This window comes from Manis javanica, chromosome 7 (assembly GCF_040802235.1).
Source record: "Manis javanica isolate MJ-LG chromosome 7, MJ_LKY, whole genome shotgun sequence".
NCBI lineage: Eukaryota > Metazoa > Chordata > Mammalia > Pholidota > Manidae > Manis > Manis javanica.
The window spans coordinates 66,599,908-66,614,503 of record NC_133162.1 but is presented as its reverse complement, the minus strand read 5'-3'; the positions used below and the strand labels follow the sequence as shown (position 1 = coordinate 66,614,503).

At 37.7% G+C, this 14,596-nt stretch overlaps 1 protein-coding gene across 1 annotated transcript; it reads right to left on the bottom strand.

Annotated features, from left to right (window-relative positions):
• Nucleotides 1-208: 208 nt before the first annotated feature.
• LOC108402116 (cytoplasmic polyadenylated homeobox-like protein) lies at nucleotides 209-13,431 on the bottom strand. Its single transcript, XM_017668423.3, has 3 exons — nucleotides 13,419-13,431; nucleotides 5,748-5,944; nucleotides 209-3,858 (listed from the first exon to the last, which is right to left on the bottom strand). The coding sequence occupies exons 1-3, from the start codon at nucleotides 13,429-13,431 to the stop codon at nucleotides 3,637-3,639; spliced, it is 432 nt and encodes a 143-aa protein (XP_017523912.1). The 3' UTR covers nucleotides 209-3,636.
• Between the last annotated feature and the right edge of the window lie 1,165 nt (nucleotides 13,432-14,596).

Genomic DNA, 14,596 nt, shown 5'->3' with positions numbered 1-14,596 from the left:
CCAAACCTCTAACAGCTCCCACTTGGACTTCTCTTGTCACAGGTGGGAGTCTGAGAGCTGTGGGGACAATGTGGGCAGCAGCCACAGTCTCCCAGGAGCATGCAGATGCTTTTTGACAGAGCGCTACAAGGACAGAAGAATCCACTATTCAAGTCTGGGTCTGGAGGCTCCTCTGGCCAGCCTGGCACTGGCATCAGTGAACCCTACTCTTAGTATTCCCTTTGGCCTGCAGAAATCCAGTCCACAGTGCTACCTGGGTCTTTCTAAACCTCTCTCAAAGATAGAAAAGAATAGAAAGTACAAGTGTTAAGTTGTAAAATGCAGAATACATTACTACATATACTTCTAGGCATGTTAAGATTTTGAATGATTTTATGGCAATAAATGTGAGAACTTAGATGAAATGGACATATTCTTGGAGACATTCAACTTGCCAAAAATGACTTGAGGAGAAATGGCTGTCCTGTAATCATTCAAAATATGGAATTATTGGCCCAAAATCTTCTCATAAAATGAACTTCAGGCCCAGGCAGATTCACCAGAAAATTTATTCAATGAAGGAATGAATTTTTACATAAGATTTTAGAGAATTCCTAATTCATTCCAAGGCTAATTTAAAGTGACCCAAACCCCTAAAGGTAGTGACAGCAAAGAAAATTATTAAAGGTTATCTCATTAACGAACATAGATATCATGATTTTAATCAAAGTATTAGCAACCTAACCCAGAAATACATAATGGATATATCATGACCTAGTTGAATAATTCCAAGAGCATTCTTTAATATAAGAAAAATCTAGTTAAATCACCATGTGAACAGGTTACAAGAGGAAAAAACATCTTATTATGGCAATCATTGGAAAAGCATTTAAAAACTTCAAAATCTGTACAAGGGAAGGAAACAATAAATTGGGAATAAATGGCCACCTCTTACAGAAACTGATAATATACAGTATAACAAATACCATGCTGAATGTGAAACTGGGAAACATGGACAGTGATGTCACCTCTTACTATTCTGATTCAGTATATTAGGACTGCAGCTTTGGCCAATGCAATAAAGTTAAGAAAAATAAGTGAATAAGGATCGTATAGAAACAAAAACGCACTAGTGGAAGATGTAATTGCATACATATGAAATCCAGTGAAAGAGACGGCAGATTTATTCATATTTATAAGCTATGTTTCATGACATATAAAATGTATTCTTTCATTTTCCTCCTTGCCCAACTGCAACTCTCAATAATTCAGTGAATATAAACACATTCTATGTTTTTATATCTTTGCTAGGAATGTATTTATGAGAATCTGAGAATAATCAATATTTGCTGCTTTATGCTTTATATTCATAATTATCATGCTATAATTCGAATTAGGCAACTTGATTTTCACTGAACATTGTATCCCAGCACTCTTTCAATTACACAGATCTAGTCTATTATTTTTCACTCTGCCAGCTTACTATTTTATATGTCTTATTTGGAGCTCTGATCTATAAGCACATGCAAGAGTTTCTCTGATCTATAAGCACATCTAGTAGAATTGCTGGGCATTTGCAATTTCAATAACTATTCCTAGTGGTTATCTAAATTATGCAAATCACACCATTGGATGTGCATAAGAGTTGCTATTTCCTTACCTACTCTCAATCTTATTGTAGTAACAGATGGGAGATATTTTACAAAGTGAAGTAGATCTATCTGCTATATTACCTTGGGAAAAAGATGTACAAGACGTGTTTTATTATGAAAATTAGCATGACACAATTTGAGTTAAAAATATATGAAATAAATATGCAAAACGTTACACAGTGTAGGACAAACCATATTAAACTCTTCACAATTGTTACTTCAGGAATATGAACTTGGAGTGCAAGAATAAGAGCCTTAGCTTTTCCTTTACAACTTGAAATACTGTATTACTTGAATGATCGTAACCAGAATATATTGTTTTGTTATTAAATATTTTCAAGAAAAAAATGGAAAGAAATAACAAAGATCACTCTACCACTGGTACGCTTTAACATAAATCTCACTTGGAGGCAACTCTGATATTTGGGAAGAAATGATTCTCCTCTTAGATACTGTTGTGTGAGTGGGCCGCCCAGTATGGTGTGGACACCACCACCTGCCCAGATGTATATGACAGCCCTGGCAGGACCTGCTCCAACTGACAGAAAACTCTGAAACACTTGAGACATGATTCTAGATCCTAAGGCTCAAAGTTATGAAAACCATTTCAGAGTTGGTTCACAGATACCAGGCTTTCCCTCAGAAACCAGGTTAACACCATGGCATTCAGATATGCTCAACTGGGTCCTCTCAGATCTTGTGACATCTTGTTGCTCCACATCCACAGGTGACTGGGTCACAGCACTCTGGATTCCCCCAGGAAGCGGCTCTCATCTCAGGGGGTTGGTGAGGGCTGTACATGGGCTCCTCTCCCAGGGGCTCTTTGGAGTGCAACAGCTGGGCCTGCAGCTCCATCGGGAGTTCTTGCCTTAAAAGGGAAAGGGTGGCTTCAGTGAATGGGCTGCCTTTGAGCTGTACAGAGCCCAGGCTGATGTTGGGGTGTCCTCCACAGTCACGGCTTTGGTGGGGCTAGCTGCAGGACATACGGCTACTGCCATGGTTCCCAAGTAGACAGCTCTGCAGTGACAGCCTTGGAGGCCTCATCCAAAGGTTGCTGTACTAGGGTCCTTCATAGTCTTGTACTTCTTGCTGGGTATCTTGCTTTGAAAGGAAGATAGTATCTGGGGCAGGTACTGTACAAGAACCTTTCTTTTGAAGCACAACTGGCTTCAGATTTGGTAGCTGCTGTTGCTTGATGGTCATCTTGCTGCCTTTGTATTCGTTGGTTTTGGGCTCCATAGTCTTACCCAGCTTTTTCCACAATGAATTGCACATTCAGGGGCTATAATGCTGGTGGACACTGCTGCCTACAAGAAGAGATCAACAGCTCATGGAGCTTTCCTGAAGTTAGTACTTATGCACTGGCTCTGAAAGGCCTTTGTCTTGGACTGCTGTATGGATGACTGGATAAACTATGGCTGTTCTTTCTGAAGCTTAGAACCAATATAATGGAGCCACTTTCTTGGTCCCAGAAGCAGACCTCTGCAGATCCCTCACCCCAAAGCTGCTGCATTTGGGATTTAGGTCACTGCAGCTCTCTGTGTATCTTTCCCAAGAGGCACTGACAGAAACCTGACCACTACTAGCTTGACAAATACTCATCCTGCTGCTGTGACTGAGAGAGGATGCGTGCCTGCTGCCCTCAATCACTGTAATTCAGGTGTAATAGAAGGTGATTCTGGAAGCACAGTCTCTCTTAATTATGCTGCAAATGTTGAGCTGCTCTAGAGGAATCAGCAACTATTTCACTGCTGTCCTTGAAATAGTGAGTAATGACAAGGGGCATCTGCTCCTGCTCCCTCTTCCCTGCACACTATTAACAGTGCAGAACAAGGGCCTTGTTTTCTGGCTTTCTGCTTGCTCAGGTCTGTCCCTCTAAAAACATTGCACAGAAAAGATAGGAGGATGAAGAAAGAACACTGATCTGTAGCTGTAAAATGAATAGGCAGGACAAAGTCTACTTCCCATGTCACCTTGGTACTCCAAAGCACAGCTTGGTTCCTTTTTAATGTCTGGAATCAGTGTCAGCTGAGCCATCCTGTTGACTGGGAACCCTCCATGTCTCTGGAGAACAGCCAACTTTACCGAGTAGGGGAGATTCTGCTGGGGCATCTTGGAGGCTTAAAAGCAAATGATGCTGGACAGGGAACTCATGTCGTTTCCTAGCAGCAAATATTATGTGTCTCTCTCTAGGTGGTAGTCGGGCTCTTTTGTTCTGATACCAGTTCTAAAAAGAAAAGAAAATAGCATCTATCAAATTTATTGATGTGGTATTATTCCGCAATGCACTTGTGTAATATGGGAGAGAATTTTGTAGCTAAGCCTAATTTCAGCATTATCACTGATTTTCTTCCTGACCTTGAATAAGACATGAAAAATAAGGGCAGTCCTTCCTGAGGCTGCATGTAGGATTATGGAAGTCATGCAGTGCATGACTGCAAAATCCCAACCAGCTCCACAGTTGGTAGTGGCACTTCTGACATGTGGACCTAGGCCTTCAAAATCTGCCCCCAAACCTGTAATCTCTTGCATTTAAAGGAATTGACTACCAGCTGCTCCCTAAACACACTGAAGTTTTTTCCACATCTTTATTTTACTCCAGCTGCACACCAAAATAAGTTTATGGCTCCATATATTCGAAGTTATGTTTTTAAATTTATTATTTTGAAAGGCTACACATGAAGAGTTTGAGTCATAACTGTATAGTTAATATGTGACCCTCAGTATTCCATTAACACCTCTGGTCTCCATTTTTTTTTAATTCTCCCTAAAATGAGGATACTTATTCATGCCAACCAGAATCCCCAGGTCTTTGGGGAAGGTGGAAATGATAAAATGCTTTTTTAGACAATCCATCCTAATAAACCATGGTTGCTGTAAACAGATGGAGCCATGAAGTGTAGGCCACAGTGTCTGGGGGCCGTTTGCCACTGTTCACTTCTGGAACCACATCCATGAACTTCCTGTTAGAAATCTATCCCTTTGAGAAGTACAGAGGATTTTTGAAATTGAATAAAAAGTAGCTTCACCTTGAGAAATCCAGTGGTCCAGAAATGTAAAGAAAACACAGTAGAAGAGTATTTAAATATTTGACCAGCCTTTCAATTCCTTCCTAGTTAGTACCTTATCCAGATTTTCTGTTTACTTGTATGAATACATTGATTTGTATTTTCCTTGAAATGTTTCCAGCTCATGAAACTTAACATAACATAGTTATTAACATAGCATTTACCTTTTCTTTTATCCTCAAAAGCTACTCTTAATTCCCTTTCTTATTTTCCCTAAGATGATTTTTTCCTATTGTCAAGCAACCAATAAATTCAATCATCTATAGACAATTATAGAACAAAGAAAACATGGACATTTTCTTAATTGTATGTATACAAAACCAATACAACTCCAGTAAAATTTCATGCAGCTATTACCAATCACTTCCAAAACAATCATATCAGAGATTCCCAAATAAAATGCTGGTTCATGCAACAAACGGTTTTGAAGCACCTACCCAAGCTGTGGGGGATGATACCAAGAGGTAGACCTATCAAGCCAAGTCCATCTCCTGCTTCAGAGATGTGTACCAACTTGTTACCATCTCCTCTTGGGAAGTTTAATTGGCATGCCAAACTGAACACGTCCAAAGTGAAACTCCTAATGCCTGTGGAATAAAACCACTCCTTTCTCATGTCTCCCCTATCTTAAAGGCAACTCCAATCTTCCATTCTCTTAAGGTCTATGTTTTGCGTCCCTTCTTATTAGATATGTAGTGAGAGAATGCAGAGATCTCTTAGCAATCATATCAGCTCCACTTTCAAAATGATAAATGTCTTCCCAGTTCTCTATACTTCCACAGCCAGCAGCCTGGTCTAAACCATTGTTGCCCCTAACCTAGATAACTCTCATAGATTCTTAACTGGTCTCTGCTTCTAGACTTGTCTTGCAAGACTGTTTTTCCATAAAACACACAACATATTCATATCCACATTAAGATGAACAAAAAAAGTGACTTGATTTGTCCTTTGTGATGAAATGGTATTACAAACACTCTCTAATTCTTTATCTTTTCCATATTGTCTACAAAAAGACATATATATGCAAAACTTTGAATATTTCACTTACATCAATTACATACACTTGACAGTGGAGTTGTTCAGCCAATTCTTTTCTAGTGGTAAAATCAGGATATGGATTTTCTTCAAATGCCAGATTAAGTATATGCAATTCATCCTTAGTAAATTTATGTCGTGGTCTCCCCTTTTCTTTTCCCCATTTTCTTTTTTTCACTTCATTATAACCATATTCTTCAATTGGAGATCCTGAGAAATATATAGAGAAAAGCATTAGGAAATACTGGTAGCAACTAGAAAAAGAAAAGACTGTTCACCGGTTACCATTCATAAAACAAGATTTTCTGAGAAGTGGAGCCCTTCCTCATACCTATTTATAATAAAATATAAAGGCCAATATTTAAAGTTATGATGAAAAATGAGATTTATGACCTCCAGGGTAGGGAAAGATTTCTTTAGTCTAACAAAAAGTCACACTACAAAGGAAAAGACAAAAAAAATTCTAAGCCTCATTAGTAATTGAAGACATACAAATAAACCAGCTCACACCCATCTGGAAACCAACAATTTAAATGTATGGTGGTGGAGCTGGAAAGAATGATAAAGATTAAAGAATATAGGAAATCAACATCAGGGTTAATTTATCAATTGTTAGAACTTTGGAAGTAATTTTATTATATACAATCAAATCGAAAGTGCACATACCCTTCAACACAGCAATGAATGGGCACTTGAAACAGTAGGAAGGCTCAGTAGTGAGTTTCCATGAGTGGTTAAAAAAACAAAAAAGCAGGATTCAACTACAGTTGACCCTTGAACAACATGAATTTGAACTACATGGGTCCACTTATACACAGATTTTTTTTCAGCTAATATATTGTAACAGTTTTTGGAGATTTGTGGCAATGTAAACTCAGATGAATTGTGCAGCCTAGAAATATTGAAATATTGAAATATTGAAAATTTTAATTTGAAATATTGAAATATTGAAAAAATTAAGAAAAATTTAGAAATATATGTAAATACGAGTCTGTTTTGTCATTTACTATCATAAAATACTATCATAAAATTTACTATCACAAAAATTATAAAAAGTTAAAATTAATCAAAACTTACACACATAAACACTTCCAGACCATACATGGTGCCATTCACAGGTCAAGAGAAATGTAAACAAATTGTCACAAATCTCCAAAATATTTTCCAATATAGTTATAGAAAAAAATCCAGGAATAAGTGGACCTGAACAGTTAAAATCTGTGTTGCTCAAGGGTCAAGATAGTCTATAAGTAGTTAAGTTTTGGGAGACTCAAAAGTTATGCTCAGATAAACTGGAAAAACTTATTATCCACATGCAAATGAATGAGACTAGACAGTTACCTGTACCATTATACAAAACTCAAAATGGATAAAAGATCTAAATGCAAGAACTATAAAATTGTTATAAGAAAAGAGGGCAAAATATTCATGACATTATAGGTGGCAATGATTTCTTAGATATGACACCAAAAGCACAAGCAACAAAAGAAAAAATAAGTTGGAGTACATCAAAATTTAAAACTGCATCAAAAGGTACAATCAATAGTTTGAAAAGGCAATCTAAGGAATGGCAGAAATATCTGCATATCATATCTGATAAGAGGTTAATATCCAGACTGTATAAAGAGCTCCTACAAATCACGAACATTAAAATAAGCAACCTGATTTTTAAAATGGACAAAGGACTTGAATATTTCTCCAAAGATATACAAACAGCTATTAAACATATGAAAAAATGTTTAATATTACTAATCACTAGGGAAATGAATAAAAAACACCAGGAGATACCACCCTATACCCATTAAGATGACTACTATAAAAAACAGAAAATAACTAGTGTTGCCCAGGCTGTGGAGAAATTGGAACCCCTGTGTACTGTTGTTGGTGGGACTCTAAAAGGGGGTATCACTATGGACAACAGTCTGTCAGTTTCTCAAAAATTAAAAATAGAATTACCTAACAATACAATTGGTAGTTGCCATTCCACTTTTGGTCATATACCCAAAAAAGTGAAAGCAGGGATTTGAACAGAAATTTCTACACCCATGTTCATAGCAGCATTATTCACAGAAAAATTCAATGTACCAGAATTTAAGCAGTAACACACGTCTTCCCTGAGGAATATTCTAGAAGATGAGCTTTGTCCAACCAAAAGTCAACTGGAAAACTTCACAACAGAATGGTCAGTGAACATTCCATATATTTTATTGTACAACTAAGACTACAACAATGGTGGGGTTTTGGATTAAAAATGATATGTAAACAAATCAAAATTCAGATTTGTTTACATCAATAAATCAGACAAACCACTAGTAAATTAATCGTGAAAAGTTGAGAAATAACACTGCTGAGCTGCACACTTAAGAATTGAGATGTTAAATTGTGTTTTTTAGCCACAATTTTTTAAATAAATAAACTGACTTTTTTAAAGGTGTGAAAGCACAAATACAGGAAATGAAAAAAGATGAGTTTAATGCCTCCTTTCTACCAACAAGAAACTAATTTACAATCCCTATGCAAAGCATTAAAAACTTAGAAGGAATTAATAATGTTTTAGATAAATACAGTACCAAAACTGACCCCAGTAAAGATAGAAAGCATAAACAGATTGATTTCAATAGAAGAAAATTACCAAGTAACTGCCCCAGAAAAAAAGAAAAAAATGAGGCAGGGATGGTTTCACAGAGGAATTCTACCAAATAGATAGTCCTAATGCTACATAAACTATAGAATAAGAGCAATGCTCATCTATTAGTAGGAATGTAAACTGGTATCACCATTTTGATAAAGTTTGGACACACTAATAGATTTAAAAATAGGAATAACATATGACCTAGCAATTCCATTCCTCAGATCTACCAATAGAAATGTGTGTGCATATGCAATAAATTATATATACAGTGACATTTCTAATATTACTTTTCTTTACAGACCTAAAACAAACACCCAAATTTCCATCAGGAGCATAATAGATAAATGAATTGCAACATACTTACAGGATGCAATACTAGATTAACAGTAAGAATGGACAATCTGCAACTATATGGATGACTCTCACAAAAAATATTAACAACAAAAGATGGTAAAAGAGTACAGATTGTATGATTCCATTAACATAAAGTAAAAGCCCAGGCAAATTTATCTATGCTCTATTTAGAAGTCAAGATGGGGGTTGGTCAGTGAATGGAAGGAAGGACCATTTAGCCTTCTCAGGTGCTGGTCACATTTCCTTCCCTTTCTTAATCTGTATGCTCATTAAGTATGATCAATTTATGAAAACAGAACAGCAACACAAATACATAATATGATAAAGTAAGGAAGAGAACTTTGTGCTGTTGAAATCAGTATGAACTCAAGATTTAAAAATAAAGTTCTATTTTCTGTCCACTGGAGAGGTCTAGAAGCAATGAAAATGCCAGTAATGATGAGTCCACATTATTCCCAGACCTTTTAAAATATTCATTATTATGAGAGAAAGGGAGAAGAGGAGAAAGCTTAAAGAAAAACAACACCTAAAACCAGATAGAAGAAATTATAAACATTAGAAATCCCCATTTTGCAATCCTCAGTGCATTTTATTGATCCAGACAACCATCATAAATGAATGCTAAAATCATTGAATGAAAGGTCATTGAAGAAACATATTCACCTGTTCTCAAAGTATCACAGATAACTTGCTAATTATAAAAAGGAAATATATATCTTCAGTCGGGAGATATGGAGGTCACACCCTTAACCAACTGAGCAAACCAACTCTTGGAAAATCTGACTTTACACCTGCTACTGTGATTGCATACAGAGGGACACACATCACCTGTGTGAGCTCCTGAACTAATCAAATAGTTGCATTTTTCTTCCATTTCACTTTGTTTCTACTTTCTCAGGTAAAAAGATGGCACATATGTTAAGAGAGGGCTAATTATCAGTAGAGAAACCATTGGCATTTTGAGACAATTCTTTGTGAAAGGCTGGCTCACACACTGCCACATGGAATCACTGATTCCTTCCTACAAAGTTGCTGGTAGTAGCCTTCAGTCATGATAATAATCAGTATCTGCCCCCACACAGTTCCAAATATTGGTTTAGTTCTATTCATCCCTTCCTAACTACTACTACATGAGTCACTGCATTTTGAGTCTCTGTTTCTCCACATGATAACAAGGTCTAAGAGGATCTATATGGGGTTATTAAAAACAATTAGATGAATTCATGAATGCATTTTCAATAAATCCTTATTCATGCTAAGAATACAATAATCCTTTCCTCCCGTAAACTCATAGACTATTGGGAACCTTGGCCATTTTGTGCTCCAGATCACCCAGAACCCAGAACCAAAGGTGATAGCCCTGGATCTGGGAGATAAGATAGAGGCTAATTCCTGGCCCTGCTGAATCTCTATTCCTATCAGCTAAGTGTGGAAAAGACCCAAGTCTGAAAAAATACCAACCTGGCTTGAAAAAAACACCACAGCAATCAAGGGCAGATTAAAGATTATTTAAATGGAAAAATTACCCTGCAATTTCTAAATCTGAAATTCCTCATTAAGAACTCTTCTTCACTTTTTAAACAAAGAGACAGATTTGGAGACTCTCAGGCTGCAGAGAGAGGACTATCTAGGGAGAACAGCTTACAACCTGTAATAATAAATACCTCATCCTGCTGGAGTGTGAAGATTAGATTAGATAAACTAATCTTCAATGGACAAGGCATGTCTGAAATCACAAATAATGGTAATTTCCCTCCCAATGCCCATAAATGTTTCCTTAGTGAACACCAGGAAATGAGGACAACATGGGGTGATCCCTGCACATACTGGAAGCTAACGAATCCTCAAGGGAGGCTGGTAATCTCATCCGTGCTCAGCCTAATCCCATAATCAAAGAGAGAGGATCAAAAGGCAATTAGAGAAAGAAGCCCTAGTTTTTGTAAAAATCCATTTGTCTAGGACAAACCTTCTCCACTTTCTCGTGACCATGAGCATGTCCTTTCACCCCTCAGAGACAGAGGGCTCTCCCATAAATAGTTTACTCCGATTGTCATAATTCTTACGAGTGTCATAATTCCTACGTAGGGTAGTAGGGAAATGACTATTCATTATCTTGGAAAGTAACAGAAGTGGAAGGAATGCATTGCCCAAGGGCATAAGCAGTGAGAAGCAGAGGCTATCTCTGGTGGCAGCCACACCACCCTGAATGAACCATGTGATCTTGGAAGCTAAGCAAGGTTTGGCTTGGCCAATACTTGGATGGGAGAAGGAGGCAGAGGGAGGAGGTCAGACCTAATTTTTGGCCAGGTATTCAGTGCTCTCACCTGCACCTCAGATAAGGGAGGAGGTGGATTCCCACACCAACTCCATCAAAGCTTGTCTGAGCCCAAGAGATTTGTCTAGCCCAACAACTCTTAGTCTACTTCTTTTTGGTGATTTTTTTAAATGTATGTTTTCAGTATGAGAAACACAGGAAAAAAGAGTAAATTAATCTCAGTCATAATCCCACACACTCTTAGGAATTAATTAAATTTGAATAGAAGTCTCCCATCCTTCCCATCAAGTCTCCCTGAAATACAAGCATATTAAATTTTGTCTGAAGGCCTGAAGGACAATCTCCTTCACGGAGAAGATGTACAAAGTATTTCATTACAACAATGAGCTATGGAAGGTATATTTAAATCCTTGATCCTTGGCTAAAATAACAGGTGGTGAGAAGTAAAAGGAAGCACTGTTTCTAATAACTCTACTTGGCAGAGAAGCTTCCCCCACTCCGAGACTTCACTATACCACCTTCCTACTCATTGCTAGCTTGAGATACTGGCTGGGAGACTCCAAGTTCTGCAGGGTTTGGGAACACATGACACTAACAAAGGGACAAGAGAGTACTCTGTTTACAGTAAAATGACAGTCCTGGTCTTTGCTCAGGATAAGAGATGGGCATGGCCAAAACTGGGAGATCTGGTCTGAGGTTTTGCTGCACCCCCCTACCCATGGCCACTCACCATAAGTCAACATAAAAATTTCCCAGCATTTCTGAAAAGCAGATATGCACATTTATTAAAAATAAAACTCAGCAGTAAAAATATCAATCAAGCAAACATTCTTTTGTACCATCATAGCCCCATGGTCAGTGCACACCTCTGGAGTCTGACTGCCTGTGCTCAAATCCCAGCTCTGAGGCTGACTGAGCCTTTGGGGAAGGCTACCTCTGCATCTCCAGTTGCCCACCAGGCCCTGGGTTGCAGGATCTCACATCCTAAAAGCATGGCCACATTGCTCTCAAGTCCCTCTGGTGTAGATTTTTGCCTCTTAGATAGAGATGGTAATGGGACCAGGGTACTCCTGAGTCCACTATACATAAACTGAGGAGCCTCTGACAGAGGACTCATGTATCACCCATTAGAGCACAATGCGAATGATATAAGACACAGTTGTAGCAGATCACATAGCCTCCTCACCTCAATTATGGTTCAGCTAGAAAAAGAAATCAAAGCTGGAACCCCAATATATGGAGTCTACCTTCTCAAGGAACAGGACTATCAAGTCTCCTCCATATCCCAGGCTTGGAAAGTTCCACATTATTTCCAAACTTCACAGAATATCAAATCATTTGTGAACTAGGAAAAAAAAATCCCAGGGCCACTACTACAATTCTTCCAAGATAGCTCTTATGGTTTGGAGAAGTTTTTTGTTTTTTTTTAACTTCTTATCCTGTTAACTTTTAAACATACATGAAAATAACAAGAAAAAAAGAGTATAATGAACCTGATGGTTCTATCACTCAACTCTAATATATAACAATATGTTGTGTGAATATATTTTTGACTTAAAAAAAATCAAGATAGAATCACATTTGTCAATCAAAACGGATCTGGTCGACATTGTTGAAATAGGGCCAAACACATCCTCACTTCAGTGCAAACTTGAACTTTATGAACTTTAAATAGTGCTAAACCACAATGTCTCAAGGACCAATGTGACTGAATTTTGCTGTGTGTGACCTTGTAGCTTTTCAAAATACCAAGTGTAAACCATAACCTTGCAGTTCCAAGATTTCCTCCATCAATCCTTACTGAATATGCAACAATTTATGTAATTTTTCTTAATCTTGCAATTTTTGCCTTTGAAAGCCTCCTCCATTTTTGTAGTCTGGAGGTACACATTTTGAATACATCATCTTGCATCTGTCTCCCGTGCTGCATTCCTAACAAACCCCGAATAAAACTTTGTCTGTTTAACTTGATCAGGATTTTTGCTTCCTTTCTTGGTTCACAGTGGCCAATCTTATTTTAGCCACCCACCCACTCCACTCATCTCCTCAAATCCTCCACCCCAACAATATTCTTAAGTGAATCCCAATATCTTGTTTCATCCAAAAATACTTCCATATATATTTTTAAAATACAAGAAATGTTTTTTTAAATTTCCATATTGTTAGATATTTATTTGGGCTCTACCCAGTTTGAGATATAACTGACAAGAAACTGCTTTCAGTGTAAGCAAACGTTCATTTTTAAATACCTGAGCCTCTCAGAAGGTCCTAACACCCAATTCCACTGTGCAAAACCACAGACAATTATATCAGTGACAAGAGTTGTCCCCAGACTATAAACCTGTCCTTTTAAAAAATGAGATCCCAAACCCCTACAAAACATCAGTCCATCAGGCAGGCTGCCTCCTACCAAAGAAACTCACCATTGGAAGCCATGTTGAACCTCTCTAATCCAGAGTCTTTCTTCATGATAAAGTGATGAGCTCTGAAACAGCATTAATATACCCTTGAGTGCCCACCCTAGACACACCTTAGACAAAGCCCTAACCATGGCTCCACCCCAGACACACCTCTTGATTAGCTTATCTAATCTACCTTTTCAACACCTACATTCCATTCATTGAGCACCAGTGGAAACTAATTTTCTCATTTAATCCCCAAATACCCTTGTGAAATGGGTACTATTTTATCCCCACTTAGATTGGTGAGAACTGGGAACAGAGTGGTTCAGACCACAGAGTGAGCCTCTGACCTAGGCAGTCTGACCTCTGACGTTGTGCTTATGCTATCACTATTATGTTATAGACAGACTGCAGACTGTGTGAGGACAAAAGCTTTGTCAGGCTCACAGATGATTCACATTGCATGATGTATCACTGACTAAGGAATACCAAGATTGGAAGCAGGAGACGCCAGAGACTGATATCTAATAAGGTTTATGGACATTAGATCATTGGAAAAATCATCATCTACTTAAAACAGTTCTGTGAGATAACATTTTACAGATGAGGAAACTGTAGGCCATTGGGGTTTTCTTCACCACTGTAGGAATTTGAACTTTCTCAGATGCATGGAACAAAATGTTTTTATACTCCAAGTATGGAAAACAACACATGCTTGACAACTGTTTAGATTAATTCATCTAAATTCAGAGGGATTCACATATCCCCCTTTTTCTTTAAACAAGCTGATACAAATTTATGTGGCAGATCCAAAGAACAGAGCTTTCATACATTATCTTAATTAAATTTTGTAGTGGCCCTATGTGGACATATATTACTTATATCCATTATACATATGAAGACACTGAAGCACAGAAACAGGCTAACTTACCTGAGATCAATATCCAGGAAGAGAAAAATATAAAATAAATGAAAGTAAGGTTTTTAGTTAGGCAAGTTAAAGGCCAAGATCCAGATGGAAGGAGGTCCCATGTTTTAGATTGGCTTCCAGCATAGATCATGCCTCACCAACAAGAATGATAAAAATGCATGAGGAAAAGAGAAAGAGATGCAATCATGGGTGGTTGTGTTAATGAGTTATGACTGTAAATATGTCCTATGCTGTCTGCTTGGGGTCAGAGGCAATGACGGGTCAGACA